We start from the raw sequence: 17438 nt of genomic DNA on the forward strand, positions 1-17438 counted from the left end.
GGCTCATGACGAGCCGACGCTCGTCATGAGCACTGGGGCGCTGTGCGCACCTCCCCGCCCGCCAGTACAGCGAGGGAATTAGCCCCACAGGCAAGGGATTAAAAAAGTGTGTGTTGCTAAAGGAAATATAAATGGGTCTGGACCATGCAAAAGTCATAAACAATTGTTTTTCCATTAGAAAGACTTATGATCAAGGAGAGCTCTAAGGGGTGGGAGGTACAACGCCTTAGGCAATAGTTGGATAGAAAATTAATACAGGGAGGAATATGATTAAATGTTTCCATCAGCAGAAAACATGAATGAGGAAATAGCAAACAAATGGCATTTAAAGTTACAAAATTCCTCGCTTGACTTAATAACGATGCTCATTGAACAAGCTGAAGCCAGTATGATTAGATTACAAACTGAAATCAATAACCATAGGAAAGATGTAAATGATTTAAAGTGTGAGAATTTGACAACTAAAAACTATGAGATTTTAGACCGTATATTCGATACATATCAAGATGAGATAAAAAACAAAAGAATTATCAAAATTAGAACAAGATTTTCAGGACAATAATTCAGGAAGGATCTACTCATACGTGAAAAAATATTATGGAGTTTCAAGCAAAAAGAAAGACTTAAGCCAGCCTAAAGAGAAATGTAGCTCTTAAATTTCATTGAGCAGCGCAGCTAGCCTTACCACTGACAGTGAGCCCTCAACAAGCTCTTCTTTTCTTCAACCTAAATCTCCTTTTTTTAGAAGAATTGTGCATAATGCATATGGTAGAAAGAACAGCAGCATCCCTAGCAAGAAAAAACATTGACAGGAAACCACCACTCATAGGCACCAAAAGAACAGAAGAAGAAACAGACAAAAAAGGGTGTCAAAACAAGACAACAATCGAAACAAGAATTGAATTTAGTAATGAATTTATCGGATTATGTCCTATCTTCTGAAACATTGTATGTTCTTAATAAAGGGGTGAACTTTGTTCTGTCCCAACATATAGATTGATTGTTTAGTTTCAAAGTGGATTTGTTGAAATTGGTATGGAAACTGAAATTCAAAACGTTTTTTGAGATCACTCCATGTGAACATACCCCGAGAGCAAGTGATATTGGTCACTCCACACATTTAACCAGAGATTTGGAGGATATCCAAACTTTAATATCATTATCTGAGTATTAGAGCAAATTGGATTGAAGATCTGGCCCCTAAGTGCATCGGGAGACTGACCCATTGAGAAAGCTGGGCAAGGTGAAGAGTGTCTATAAATTTAATGGTGTCCTGAGGAACTGTCTGTGAATTTATCAGATTATGTCCTATCTTCAGAAAAATTGTATGTTCTTAATAAAGGGGTGAACTTTGTTCTGTCCCAACATATTGATTTTTTAGTTTCAAAGTGGATTTGTTGAAATTGGTATGGAAACTGAAATTGAAAACGGTTTTTGAGATCACTCCACGTAAACATACCCCGAGAGCAGGTGATATTGGTCACTCCACACATTAAACCAGAGATTTGGAGGATATCCAAACTTTAATATCATTATCTGAGTATTAGAGCAAATTAGATCGAGGATCTGGCCCCCTAAGTGCATCGAGAGACTGACCCATTGAGAAAGCTGGGCTAGGTGAAGAGTGCCTATGAATTCAATGGTGTCCTGAGGAACTGTCTGATCAAGGTGGATAGTAAGATCTCCGAGGACATGCTATAAAGTGTATGTCCTCACAAGGACATACGCTTTCTAGCTATTGAAACCGTTAATCCTCACTGCAGAGGTAGAGATGAGGGGAAAAAAACTAAGTGAAAGGGAAAGCTTTTGGATTTTTAAACTTAGAGCCCTTAAATTAGGCTTTAATAAAGGAAAGGAATTACACTATTATTTCTGACATACTATTTTGTGATCTGTATTTCAGATATTATATCTGCGTTACAATAGTCTCTTTCTTTTAGCCTGAGAACCTAGATGTAAGACATCAAGCTAAGATTCATAGAGTAGATGATGTTAACAGTCGAACACACACGTTGAGTGCAAAACCCATCTTCGTTTGCAACATTTTTAAACCACAGAGTAGTGGAATCCAGTAGATTAATCTATATTTGGATTATTTTGATTATTCTTTTTTTTTATCACCACCTTTGAGATACACCATACCATTTACACTGGTTAAGAATAACTGTAGAAAACTTTGTGCTATTATCTATGAGGCTTTATAATGTTCTTTTCCTCAATTCAATATTATTGAGTAATTCTATTGAATTAATTTGCTTCTCTGTATTTTGATGCTAGTAATTGGTAACTAACCGCAATACAGATAAATCAATCATTTGTATGTTGGATGCTAATCAATACGACTGGGCGTAATACGTGAAAACAGTATATGTATTTCCTTTGTTTTAGTTGCAGAGGAAAATAACTGACACAGAATACGGAATTAAGCAGAATTCAATTCGTGATTTCGCATAATATAGTTGAGTCATTACTTGTTATGTTAGACGCTACCCAATACGATTGGAAGTAATACATTAAGTATTATTAGTGCTTCCCTAGTTTTTATGCAAAGAGGATAGTAACGGACTAGCGAGTTCGCCCACCAGTGGAGGAAGCACGCAGGGCCGGACTGGCTACCGGGCAGTTGTGTGTGCTGCCGAGCAGGGGGATGATTTCTCCGTGCTATGGGCGTATTTCGTTGATGGGGACCTGCGTGCGCTTTGAAAAAAAAAGCAAAACGATTTTCGTTTTGCACACACAGGTCCCCATCAACGAAAGCATCCCCCCTGCTCGGCAGCACACACAACTGCCCGGTAGCCAGTCCGGCCCTGCTGTCGTGTAATTTAGAAAAAAAAATCCCTGGTGTTTTGTTAGGCTGTTTTAAATCTTGCCAATAATGTGGCATCTGTTAGACATAACATAGGATTGTGTTTTTCTAATTTCCATTAGACAATGAGCGGGAGAACCGTTCAATACTGAGAGAGATTATTATTTTTTGTTTTTCTCCATTCCCTTTTTTGATATACAATGGGTTGAACCTTACCTTTCGGGAGAATATAGGAAATACATCAACAGCACACACTGAACCTACAATGTGAGTTAAATGTGAACGAACTAGCGCTAATTAGGTTCTTCTATTAAACACTGCCTTTCTTCACTGACAGATCCTTGAATACTTAAGAAGAACCTTTCATCTATTTACTAAACTGCAATACCCTTGTGCAAAATCGTCTCAATTAATTATGAACATGGTTTGTTCACCTTTTTATTATTTTTTCCCTTTTGGCTTTAATGATGATAAACATGGTAGATTGTTTGTAAAAAAAACTCTATGCATTCCGAATTATTCACATAAGCACAGGAATTTTTATGTTTTACTCTTCTTTGACTCATTAACATTTTTAACAATGGTCTGCTGTTTTGTCTATCATTTATGGATGTTTACCTTTTAACTTCACTTTTTTTGTCTCCACGCTGCTTACATTTTGTGTTAGTCATTCTACTCATTGTTTCTGACTGTACTAAGCGATTTATGCATGGTGCTTACTCATGTGACATTAATTTATTTTATTTTTCTCCGAATGTGTTCGAAACCGGTTCTAGTTTTGATATTGATTTAATTATATTATGTTATTATTTCTAATAGGAGAGGAGGCCGAACCCCCTTTTTCCAGAGCACTTTGGCACCTGGACAGGCAGGAAGTTAGCTAATTTGGTAGGCGTGCCCACCCCCCAGGTTAGTACCACCGCTAAGGTGGCCTAACCTGATGTGGGTACGACTTTACAGAAGTTGCAATCATTGTCTTGGCACACTTAGGAACTCTGGGACAGGGTTATGCCCACTTCCCACAGGACGTGGCCATATGGGCGCGTAGTGACCCTAAGGGTCAGTAGCGAATTGGCTACAACCATACGCTCCCCTAATGCCCCTAAATTCAGTATTTAGGGGAGCCCTGGCACCAGGAATTCAGATCCTGTTGACATGACAGATGAAGAAGGACCTGCAGAGTCATTTTCTGCAACGACTGATGAGCCAGCAATTGAACTGGCCCAGGAATCAATACCTCCCAAGAAGTAGCAGACCTGCTTCCATGCAACCTGCAGGCACCCAAACAATCCTTTGAGGACATCGTAACTGCAGAAACCAGACGCCTGAAGACACCAGGCATCTGTCGCTCCAAGCATAAGTGGAAGTGGAACAACGGTGCCATTGTGGTCCCTCGGCCCTCCAGAGACCGGCTACACCATGGTTTCACCCTCAGTGAGCTTCCAGACGTCGCATGCAGCCTCTGCACGCAGGCCCCCACTACCATCACAGTAAAACCTAACGCCTAAAGACACCTCTGCACCCTTCACCCCTGGGCCGTGGAGAAGAGGACCAAGGGTGTCCCTTTGTCCCGACCATCATGAGGCCTGAGGCCCTCTGCTGATTCAGCCCGACTGGCCTGCCAGTCCGAGTTTGCAGCTTCTTTACATGAAGACCAATTCCCGCAGAGTAACATTGGCACCTGATGCTGTTTTGAACTGAAAGAATTTCTATTAAAAAATGTACTTAGCTGAGCAAATTGCTTCTGGTTCCTAAACATATATAAAGATACATGTTATTCTTATAAATTGGTGTGGATCTTTTTATTGAGTTGTGTGTCTCATTTAATGATAAGTGTATGTATTTTCAAGTGTCTTGTGATAAGCCTAAGGCTGCTCAATAACACAGTACTCCTTAGAAGCGCACCACAAGATTGCAATAGAAAGCCCCCATCCACTCATAACGGAACCAGTGGACTCTTTACACAATATATCTCATTTTGATATATCATATAAAGAGTCAGCTTCTTACAAATGCAGTATTCTGGGCAAATATCTGTAAGTAAACCCTTGAATATTTCTGGATAAACCAGTGATCAGCTGCCAAGGATGGGGTATTGTGGGAGGCCTATATCTATAAGTTCTGTATATCTAAGCCATCAGGGACTCTCAACTTGAACCAAGAAACACTCAAAAGATTAGAAGGTAAAAGCGGCAGGTTTTAACAGCTTCAGCAGTCAACCACAGATTACTGTTCTAGTAAATAAACGTGCTACAGTCTGAGAGTGTAAGGGACATGGCGGACAGGGAAGTTGAGTTTTTGGGTAAAAATAAACTTGCTAGAAACCATGGGTAAAAAGGAGTACAGGTGACATTACTGTCATTCACACTTTAACACGACCAAATGATATGACTCCAATGGCACACTCCCCTGTTTTAGATACTACTATGAGAAGCTGTACACCTCTCAGATGCAATATTTTGAACAGAAACCATGGATTATCTAGCTAAATTAAACCTTGTGTGGCTTCAGAACACATATGACAAATACTAAAGCAAGCACGGGTGGAATAAATCGTAGGAGGAATTAAGGGAATGCTAAAAGAGAAGGCGCCGGGGAAGAAGGACTTATGGTAGCTTTTTATAAGGAGTACTTCGATATCCTGGCTCCTAACATACTGACAATTTTAGAGGATGCACACACTTGTGCACAGCTCTTACCAATTCTTTGTGAAGCAGTATTTGTTGCACTATTGGAACCAGGTAAGCAAGAATTTCTATGTTTCTAATATAGGCTTTTGCTGCTGCTCAACACCGATATCAAAATCCTGGCCAAATGTATTGCTAAATGTTTTTTATATGCCTAAATTGGTACTAAGTAATCAGACATAATTTGCCTGGGGTAGATCAATATGCATAATGTATGTATATTCTTTGCACTGGTTTAGCAACTTTACCCTGAGGCCAAAGTTGTTGGGCTCTTTTTAGACGTAGTAAGTATGTTTCATCCACACGAAATGCTGTGCATAAGTGCCCTGCTAAAAAGGATGGGTGTGGGTGATGTCCTTCTGTCATGGATATCTCTTCTTTATTCAAAACTGACGTCTCAGGCAGGATTATTGGGGGCATGTTGCAATAATTCAGTATTGCGTGTTGCACACATCAGGGATGTTCATTAGTCCCACTCTTATATGCACGGGCAACAGAACCACTTGCCTGTGTAGTATGTATTGGAAACCATTCGTATAGGGTAGCAGATTTCAGAGGAAGCGTAATACGATCTCCTTCTATGTACATGATATCCTGTTATATTTGTGCAACACCATGGATTATATACCTCCCTCACCCTGCATGACATACTTGGCTTTGGCAGGTTGCCAGGTCTTAAGTTTAATTGACATAAGGGCCTTATTTTCTGCGGCAGAGGAAGACGCCCTTTGTTATGAGGAGATTTGTCAGATACGCCGGCGACCCATATTTCCACATTTATTTATTTATTTTAGAGGTTTTATATAGCGCTAGCTGGACCCAGAGGTATCAGAGCACTTTACATGATAGAGCTAGTCATGGTAAGAGACAAATTACAGCATAAAAGAATAACAAAAGCATCAGAGCGCTTTACAAGATTGAGATACATATGGTAAAACAAAATCACAACATATACAACATCATTATAGGATAAACAGCAGGTTAGACAGAGAATAACAAAAGGCTTGAGGTTATACATATTATGTAAACAGATACTCGGAGAAAGATATGGAAGAGCAAGTTTAAGGCGCAGGTAGAGACCCCCAATATTTATTGAGGAGGTGAATTTTGAGATTTTTTTAAAGCTGGTGTAGGAAGGGTTACACTGTAGGTCTTTGGGGAGGGCATACCAGATGTAGGGGGCATTTCCGGAAAAAGACCGGGATTGAGTGGATTTCTTTTTTAGCAGGGGTGGGACAAAGGGGAGAGAGTTAGTGCTTCTTAGGGGTCGTGTGCTGCCCACTCTGCAAAGTTTATTGGAAAGGTATGGCGGTGCATTTTGATGGAGGACTTTGTGTGTGATGCATGCATTTTTGTAGGCTGACCTGCCTTCAATGGGGAGCCGTTTTAGAGTTTTGAGAGCTGAGGAAATGTGGTTGAACTATTTATAGTCGGTGATGAGCCTGGCTGCAAGGTTTAGAACAGATTTGAGTGAGCTAGGTGGACCTTGGGGATTCCGGTGAGGATGGCATTGCGGAAATCGATTTGTGAAAGGACCAGGGATTGAACCACTAATTTAAAAGCATGAATTGGGAAAAAGGTTTGATTTTCTTGAGATGACAGAGAGTGAAGAGGGCTCCTTTAGCCGAATTTTTGATGTGGACATTGAGGTTTAGACTGTTATCGATGGAGATACCAAGCAATTTTTCTGAGTTGGACAAGGAGAGAGAGCAGCTGAGGGCATTGAGGTCGGAGATCCAAGTTTGAATGGGGAGAGGGTTGTTTTTGGGGGAGAAGAGGATGATTTCATTTTTTGGGGGGTTGAGTTTGAGATGATTAAGGTGGAACCAGGATTGGATTTTAGTGAGGGTGTTATTAAGGTGTATGATGTCAGCGTGGTTTTTGATCTTGCAATAGAGTTGGGTGTCATTGGCATAAAGATGGTAGTTGATACCAGCTTGATTTAGAATGAGGGTGAGGGGTTTCATAAAGAGTTTAAAGAGTGAGGGTGAGAGAATAGATCCCTGGAGGACTCCTAGGTTGACCGTAGTGGGTTTAGATAGACAGCATTGAATTTTAATGTGTTGGGTACGATGTTGAAGATAGGAGACAAACCATTTGTGGGTAGTCCCATTGAGGCCGAAGCAATCTTTGAGCACATTAAGTAGGGCAGAGTGGTGAACAATGTCAAAAGCTGCGGAGAGATCAAGAAGGATAAGAAAACATGTCTCACCATTATCAAGGGAGTGGTGGATGTCATCAACAATGGTCTACCTTACTTTAACCCTTCTGTCAACTGATGGGAAATGATGACTAACCTCCATGAACACATCTATCACAAAACATTAATACCAGAATATAAAAAGTCTGTTCAATTGGTCACAGCTTGGGACTAGGGCAGGGATGGACTGGGAACCACAACCGGCCCAGGCAAAGTGCTCGGCTTCCCCTCCCCCCACTCAGGGGGGGTTGGAGGTGCCGCCGAGCTCTTTGCCGGTGCCGGTTTTCGACTGATTTTGGTACAGGGCAGATTTTGTAGCTATGCTGCAAAAATGGCCCTGTAACAAAAACGGCCCCCAGGGGCCCAAAACCGGCCCCCACCCGTGCGGCGCACCGGGGGATTGCCCGGCGCCCGCTATGGCCAGTCCGGCCCTGGACTGGGAAAGCTATGAGGCAGTGGGTGACCAATCTGGTGCAAGAGTTGACAGGTGCCCCGTGGGCTTTTTTTTAATACACAAAATAAGAGGAAAATCCCTCAATAGAATATACAGACTTCTGCACTTTAAAAGCATCCAACAGTTCTATAACAGGCCAGCAACACTGCCTGCTATTGGTCTACTGAGAGATGCCACGTGCACAATAAGGTCGAAATCTAAAGCACACTGTGTGAAATTGCTCATGAGAGGAAATATTCGCGGAACTACATAAATTGATGAGGAATGTGCTTGAGAACTCCCCATTAAATGCATTGCTTGGGTATGACAAGGAGGTCCAACTTGCTCGGAGCTATTGCACAGCTTTGGCTCGCTGGCCCAAGTATAGGGTGTTGTAGAGAAGTCTTCTCTTTAATGGCGAAGTTGCGGCACCCCACTGCCTGGCTCAAAGCCAGCAAATGAAAAATAAAACGATTCTCTAGCATCTTTTTTTCCATTTGCTTACTCTGAGCCAGCTTGTGCAAGTAGAGGCGGGGCACGAGAGGAGGAGCGCTATGTGCACTTACTAAGTGCGCGTATGGATTTGGCTGGCCATCATAGGCTGACCAAAACATATATGCGCACTTAGATTTCTCCAGCCAGACTGCATTGAACAGCCGGGCTGGAGAAACTCCTGCGGACTCCCTGGCCTGAGAGGAGCATCTTTCCAGCCCACTCAAGTCAATCCCCGCACGGTTCTCCTAGCAGGAGAGCAGTGCAGATTGGATGGGAGCCTGTCCCAGAGGCATGCTGGGACCAGAAAGAGAAGAGGAAGCGTGACACAATGCGGGAAGTGGCCAGCGGCTTCTGGTAAGTTATTATATTTTTTATATATTCTAAACACCCCCTGTGCCCCCTCCACACTCCCACTTCAGCGTTCCCTTCAACCAGCCCCCCCACCCTTTGTTTCTGGCGGCCTCCACTGGGGTGGGGATGTGTTAGGGTAGGGGTCACCTTTCAAGGCTAGCGACTCAGTCCTCCTTCCTGCTATGGCTGGGCCACTTTGAAGGAATACTTACCTATAGTCAGAAGGGCACGACCATTTAACACCTAACTGCTGGAGGTGTGGTTTCAGATTAGTCTCTCGTTTGACATTCCACTGTATCCCCTGACATGCGATTCCTTTTGAATATGGGATTTTGCTGTTGATTTGGGTTTTCTTAACACCTTGCGTGCTCATGACGAGCTCAGCTCGTCATGAGGTACGGTGGCGCTGTGTTCATGGCGAGCTCAGCTCGTCATGACCACCGCGGCGCTCCCACGCGGGGATAATTCCCCCGGCTGTGCTGAGCGTTCTATACAAACGGGCGTGGTCATGACGAGCTCAGCTCGTCATGAGCACAGCACCACCGTGCTGCGTGACGAGCTGAGCTCGTCACAAGCACTGTGGCGCCACGCGTGGCACCCCTCCCCCCAGCTCCGCCAGGGAATTAGCCCTGCGGCGAAGGAGTTATTGTAAAGTCAGTTTGCTATTCACACATTGCGTAGTATTTCACTGAATAGGCATATGTACTTCCAGTTCTAATGCGGATTCTTTGATTGAGACTTTGACATGAACCTATAACTAGACATTATTGTAATGTTGCTAGTTTTTTTCTGTTTTGTAACTGTGTGGTAAACTAATTAAAACTTTTTAAAAAGTGCTCCATACAACAGCATATCGACTGTAAAAGGACCTCATTCTAGTGTCTGATGACTGTGACTTACAGCGAGAATGCATTTCTATTTAAAGCAAGAGTTTGTTTCCCTATTCTCATCTTAAGTTGTGCTACTTCAACATAAAAACCTTTCCACAGTTCAAGTAATCTTTTCTATGTTGTTCTTTTTTATCCAGCGTTATCAAAATATGCATCGTTGTTAACACTGGAAAGACCACAACTGATTCATTTCAGTACATGTTGCCTAATGCATAGAAGCATTGAACAGGGTGGCACTGCCTAGCCAACTGCTGAACCTCTTTGGATTCCCCAGTCTAATCCTGAGTTCGGTCTTTTATGTGGCAGACCCGGAAAGTTCATCATCTCTGTATCACATGGATCATTAGTCCGAGAAACAGCCTAGAGTGAAGAACCTATGTAAGGTAAACAAGCGTTCTAAACATCCTGTCACTCAATGTTTCAGATTCGCATCCACAAACTGCACGGCAAATCTCTGAGCGAATGTTGTAACATTTCTGGGGAATTCCTCTAAAAAATAGCTGTGGATGCAACATCAGAGCAATACACTAAAAAAAAGCAGATTAAACAAGGGATAAGGTTAGGAAGACAAGGGTGTCAATGGAGATTCCCAGAATAAAGACAGGGAAACTGTTGTGGTTTGTGGGTATGGCAGAATAAACAGCCAGTGCAGGGATAAGATTCTAAAGGGGGCAGAGAAGGAAATGCATAAGAATGTCGTTAATCAGATATGCTCAAGCGATACTTTTCAGTATGTCATAATTCATACTGCAAGGATAAGGACTGTAGATGTGGTTCAAAGAAACACATCAACTGCACCACAAAAAATCCAAGAGCACTTGTGCTTTTTGTTCTTTTGATTCCAAAACGATTCACAAGGTCTTGGGATGGTATAATTGTACTCTTCATAATTTGGAAGCATGGAGGGAGCTGGCTACAACTAGCCAGTTACATTAATACTGGTAGAAAAAGGAAGTAAAAAAAAAAACAATCAAAGAAGAAAGTCTATATGAGAATTTTTATTTCAAAACGAAGAAAAAGGATCAAGGCAGAGCAGGGATGCAATTTATTTGTACTTTGGTAACGCCTTTGCTAGCATCCTGCAGAGATCCTCACTTCAGTGCTCGTCACCGAGTTTATGGTAACCTCACAGAGGAGCTTGAATGTTATATGTGTCTCTTTAGGACTATTGGTTGACTGGCACCACAGGAGTAGAAATCAGTGTTTTTAAAAATTTGGAATAGATAAGGGAGTGCATAGAAGGCTTCATGCATCACGACCTCAAAGTCACCAAACAGTGTGACACAGATATGGGGAGAAAAAGTGAAATTCTGGAGTGTATAAAGTGTACTACCAGCAGAAAAACTTTTTTTCTGCTGCAGTTATGAGTTGTATGGCTACCTATATTAAAATGCTTACTAACACAAATTGAGAACATTTGTCCATAGCGCAATGCATCAAGATATGCTGATTTATAATAAAGAAGTGAGAAACAATAAAGTAGACAATGGACACAAACATCTCCCAGAATCCTTGAAGAATAGATGACTTCCCCAGTTTCACATAGGCAATGGCTTTCTGCGTCTCTTTAGTTTTGACTAGGGATTCCAACTGACAAGTTTCCTCATTGAGTAACTAACTATTTTGCTGTCAGAATTCATAAAATCTAATCTAAGTACTAATATATCTTTACTTTAAAGTTTCTTGCAGTATTGAGTAAAGGCAATATTGATTTTTGTTTGTTTGAGGCAGCAGCTACCTCATTTACATTTTTGGAACCACCGACTGGGGTTTTCTGTGGTTCCTCTGACTTCTTGAGCCATCTTACTCATAGTTTCCCAGCTCTCTCCCCGCTACCAATAAAACAGAGGCATACTCTGCAAGGCATAATTTGAGGTAGTGCGTCTGCATAAACACAACACAAGGAGGACAGTCACAAGTTGTAGACAGCTTCGAGTTGGGGGAAAGAAATGGTGAATGGGTCAGTCCACAATTTATATGTAGTTTTGCTGAAGGATCTAAACATGCATACAGTAGAGAAAACCTGAGTGTAGGGCACATTGGAAAATATTCTTGCAAATAATGGAGAGTTGAATGCATAGAAAGCAATCAAGGCAAAAGTGGTGTAGACAGAAATACTATATTAAATCAAAAAAGGCTTGGATTGTGCTGAGAATAGGGTGGAACATGGTTAGAGTGCATACGTGCAGCAGATGTGCTCTGCTGTCACATTCTAGCTTTCAGTGGTTTCATACATTTAGGGGTCCATTTCGATGACGGGCAGACTTTGTCCGCACGCCATCATAAGGGAGCCAGGGACCGAACGCCGAAGTTGCGGCAGTCCCGTCATGTACATTAAGGTGGCCTGGCGGGCGCATCTTGGCCCCTTTACATTGCGGGTTGATCTGCTGGCTGCAGACCCACTTGCAGTGTAAATGGACTGTGCACGGCATTGCCATGCACTACATGGCAAGCCCCATGTGGTGCCTGCCACATAGTGCACGGCAATGAGGGGGGTACCATAGGTAACCCACGTGTACACCCCCACCCCACCCAAACCCTGGGGGCCCGCTGCGGGCCCCCAACAGCAAAGACTGCAAGCCTTTCCATGGCGGCAACCCCCAACATGGAAACGCAAGTGACTGCCTGCATGATAATATGGATGGCGGTGTCTTTCAGACACCGCCACCATATTATAGCCTTTTTCCGCACAATCGACGAGTCGACCGGCGGAAAAGCGGCGGACGGTCTTTCCGATGGCCCGGCGGGAAGTGATCCGCCCGCCATCCTAATGGGCCCCTAAGTTAGGAAAGTCTAGTTTAAGAGCTAGTACCAAAATAAAACCCTTAACTTTTGGCAGGTATTTCTTAGAAAAAAATTACCTGGATCCGCTCAGGAACACCGGTGCTGTCCATTCGACTGGCTACATTCACTGTGTTTCCCCAGATATCATACTGAGGCTTTCGAGCCCCTATTACTCCAGCTACAACTGGGCCAATATTAAGTCCTAGCAACAAAAAAACAGAAATTAAAAAAATATATTCATTGAAACCATACGCTTTTGCATATAATAACTTTGTATTTTATTAACATCTTTTCATAATGCAGTCCATAACCATATGAGCTGCATACTTCAGTGGCATGAATGCACGCCTCTCCAAAATAGTCCATCACTTACTGAAACAGGAAGCACAGGTAATTTTTTTTAAAATGTGTGTTAACCAGTTTTTAAGTGTGCTGAGGAGCTCCGGTACTGGGAGATAAAGCAACTTTCTTAACAACATGCAACCCAGGCAATGTTGTTAAGATGTCATTAAAAATATGAACAACATTTTTATTGTGTTTGAATTTGCTACTGTATTTTAACAATTTCCGGCACAAAGGCCTGTTTTTCAAAACGTTTATTCTTTATCATCATTGCATTCAAATATTTCATTTCATATCTCCACAACATTTTGTTTAAACTACTGTGCTTTGTTCAGGATAATGGGCTTAATCATCAGTTCATTCATTTATTTGCAATATTTAATAATCTGCCCATACTGAGACTATGCCTTGGTTTGAGAATAAGCTGTAATGCAGTGAAAAGTTGAACTTCAAAAATAAGAAAACAAACTTTTGTCTTCTTGTGCGTCTCAGAAGGTTGCACTAGGAACACAGCCAACCACTCCAACAGAGTCTTTGAAATATGAAAACCATGAGTGCCTCTTTCCAAAGAAAGTATGAAAAGTAACACAGCTGGGACCAGAGTTGCCATCTACAGTTAAATCCTTAGGGACAAGATAGTCCCTCTGCATGACTCTAAAGAAAGAGCCTTACCCATACTTATGATATGTTAGAAGGTTTTAGTAAAAGTTGTAGTTTTGTTTAGTATTTTTTAAAAATAATTTTTATCTGTTCAATATAGGTTTTGTTTAGTATTTTTTATTATTTTTATCTGTTCAATGTAGGTCCTAGAGAGGCAGATCTATGTCAGATTTTCACCGACTATGTATATGAGTTCCATATATTGTTATTATTGTTATTTTTGTATTATAGTGATTTTATCCAAAGCTATGTACACAAGGGGCTGTGCAATTGAATGAAGATTCAAAAAAGCCAAACCAAACAAAGCCACACAAGCCAAGGCTAGGATATGGAAGGGGTTGAAAGTAGATAAACTTTTAACAAAGGTTGAAATGATGAAAAAAGTAAAAGAATATCTCGCCATCTATGGACTCTGATTCCAGAGCAAAGAAGCCAGTAATATGGATGAGTGAAAAGTGAAAGACGCTCAGGGATTTCAGGGTGTGGGTAGCAAACATGCAGAAGCAGAGGTAAGACGGCGAGTGGAAAAGTGGGTCGAGATCAGAAAACATTAAGGAAGGAAAGAAAATGCTAACATTTAAAAACAATGCATAGAAAACGAAATGTGCATTGTAACGAAAAGGGCAACCACTGCAATTATTACAAGTACGGAGTGGAAGGAAGAGGGAATAGAAGCATAATGTAGGCATTGTGTATGTACTGCACAGTAGTCGGGAGCTATTTAGATAGACTCGTAAACAAAGAACAATATTTGAATGAGGATAGGACAAGGGTTTAAAGTAGTGGTTTCAGCCATGAAAAAGGAATATTAGGTTACATTTGGGGCATAAACGTTCTGTAGGCAGATCTCCACTCCATCAAGTAGACCTTGTACAAGGACTAATGGAGATATATGGAGGGGAGCCTCTGTGTCCACCATAAACCCTCAAACTCGAAAGGACCCTGTGGGGCCACCCTGATACTCACCCCGGGGCACAGGTAGAATATGTGTCAGAGAGCATCTGTCCTGTCTATTTCTTATGGATCTCTCAGACCCCAGAGTCCGACAAATAGGTCTCCTGTAATATTGCTACATCTATACTATGTCTACGGATAGAGGTCTGCACTCTGTATTGCTCCAAAAATGAGTTGAGTCCATGAACATTCCACTTTAGAAATCTAAATGTACCCATCCCCCTGACTCATATCCCCCACAGTACCTAAACCCAGATTCCCCACCGCTGCTTTTGCCAAGAACTTATAACAGTGATAAACAGAAACTCCCACCAACTGGGTAAACACTGCGAAAAAGACACATGCCTTCCCAAACACTCTCAACCCCAGCGTTAAAAAATAACAATCAGTTCACATCTATCAACTATTTACACTGAACTAAGGGAAAAAAATAACAGCAAAAGAATAAAAGAGACCTGTTATAAAGATCACTATAGCACCTCACCCACTAACTAACTACAAATAGCTCCTCACTAAATCAGTACAATATTTAGCATGGGGGGATGGGGGGAGAGCATTGGTACCGACCACACTTGGCAGCAACCAGGACCATGTCACCACCCATAACCAACGTCACTCTCACTCAACACTCACCACCACACATCAAACAGTCACCACATCCCCACACTTACAGTCACTACACCCTTAAAAGTATGTTCTCCACATGTACTGCACCACTCACAACAACTGTAAATAAAGGAGATGGAAAGAGAGAGGAAAAAGGTGCCATGCCTGTAAAATGGATACCTATCACATGCATACTCTCCCTTGCCCAATAACAAAATCATGAAAAAGTCCAAACCATGCAATACACATACCCCTCCAAGAGCACTACCCCACAGCAACAGCCATGTGGCCCCACTCCACCCCGGCAGCCATTAACAGACTTCTCGCCAGTCCCCCTGCACTTCAAGATTCGTCAGCTTGAGGTGCCTCTTCCACAACATCAATGACACTATTGTCAGTTATAGGCAGTTACTACCCATGCCACTTTCCTTTCAGATCGTGATTGTGACGGGTCCATGGGGTACAGCCGCCTTCACTCACTGTCTGACTCTGGCTGGTCCAAGTCCACAGAGCCATCCTGGTGGAGCACCACAAGTTAGGAAGAGCTAGAGGCATGCCCACCCCTCCACCCTTGCTTTCCTGTCCTTAGAAGGCCACTGGTCCCCAAAGGGCACTCTCACGCCACCTTTGGAGTCGGAGTTAGTCCATCTCCCCACACCTCAAGGCAAACTGAAGTTGCTTCAGGAGTTAAGAAATGGGCACAGTCACCATAAAGTACCTTCGATTTGCCTGGGTATAGGAGCTTGTACTGAAGTTGGGACTTCGTGACAAACCTCAATTTTTGGTTCACACCCCCAAAAGATGTTCTTATTTGCTGCACCAGAAGGGTATAATCAAGGAATATACGAATTACATGATTCTTGAAAGTGAGGTCCTCATCATGTCGGGGAGCTTTAGGAATATTCTCTCTCTCTCTCTCTCTCTCTCTCTCTATCTCTCTCTCTCTCTCTCTCTCTCTCTCTCTCTCTCTCAATAGTTGAGGATTTTCGCAATAAGAGTGCTTGGTGGTGCCCCATTGGGGGCAGTGGTGCAAGGGCACAGTGTACCCACTCTCCAACAAAAAAGGGAGATCCGTCCACTGTAGGAAAAGTGACTTTAATCCATTTCACTAAGAAAAGTTTGAGAGACCTATCCTCCACACCCTCTGGAAATCCTATGAAGCGGAGTTTACACTTCCTGGAGCGGCCCTCCGCATCCACCGCCCTGCACTCCATAGCCGCTGTTTTGGTTGATAATTTGATCAGGGCAGTTTTCAAGATGGAGACCTTGCCCTGCAATCCTATTACATTTTGTTCCGTGGCTAGGGATCTCTTTGCCACAACATGGAGATCAACCCTTAGGAATCTGACATCTAGTGAGACAGCGTCTATTTTGGCCTGTACTGCGGCATTTGATGCTTCTATGGCAGTAATCACGCCTGAGCAGGTGAGAGCTTGGTGCCAAATGCATCAACAAGGCTCAGTTCGGCACAGTTGAAGTGGGAGGGAAGTGTCCACTCTGCCAGAGCGGGAACACCATCTGGGAGCATGAGGGGGGCAGGGCGGTAGTCTGTTATCCAGGTTGGAGCAACCCAGCAACTTCAGGAACCAGCTGCCTGAATATGGCCTCCAGGACCCCAATACACGGTGGTGTCCCCAAGCGAGAATGTATGATGGTGCCAGAAAGGTGAGCAATTAAACATTGATCAAATAGGCTGCAGGTAGGGTCACCAGGGAGGATACAGAGCAACTTACCATCAGGATGACAGTTCCAGAGGAAAGGGGGCAGCATGTACCTTCCAGTGAGCAAATATTTCATCCAGCGTAGGTAGCCCCCTGAATGTCCCCTCGGTCCCACACCATGGAACAGAGGGTAGGACCATGTACCAGGGCTAGCCGCCAAACACCTTCATGTGTAGATGATAGTCAGATAATCCAAACACAGTTAGTGAGGGAGGTTCGATGAGGGGGTCCATCCTAGCAGATCACCGGCCCACACGGACCTGCCCACTGGCACCACAACCCCAGGGGATCAGATCCACAATCTCACTGATCACAGCCAGACAATTGGGTAAGTCACTGGGCCATTACGGTGCGACCCCATCTCAAGAACCTCTACACCCGGGGAAAAGGCAGTGGGTCAAATCGCAGGCCCCTAGGAAGCCTCCGAGGCGGGAACTGCACAGTCTTATCAAGTCATCGCAGCCGGCTCAGGGCCAGTCCATCCGAGGAATTTGCTTCCCCAAGAGTCT

At 43.0% G+C, this 17438-nt stretch overlaps 1 protein-coding gene across 1 annotated transcript in view; it reads right to left on the reverse strand.

Annotated features, from left to right (window-relative positions):
- Positions 1-17438, reverse strand: part of ADCY5 (adenylate cyclase 5) — a 951006-nt gene that overhangs the window by 6686 nt on the left and 926882 nt on the right. The window contains exon 18 of the mRNA XM_078682034.1: positions 12724-12848. Coding sequence (XP_078538160.1) covers positions 12724-12848 — 125 coding nt within the window. The remainder of the gene's footprint in view (positions 1-12723; positions 12849-17438) is intronic.

Source organism: Lissotriton helveticus, chromosome 3_1, assembly GCF_964261635.1.
Source record: "Lissotriton helveticus chromosome 3_1, aLisHel1.1, whole genome shotgun sequence".
Classification (NCBI taxonomy): Eukaryota; Metazoa; Chordata; class Amphibia; order Caudata; family Salamandridae; genus Lissotriton; species Lissotriton helveticus.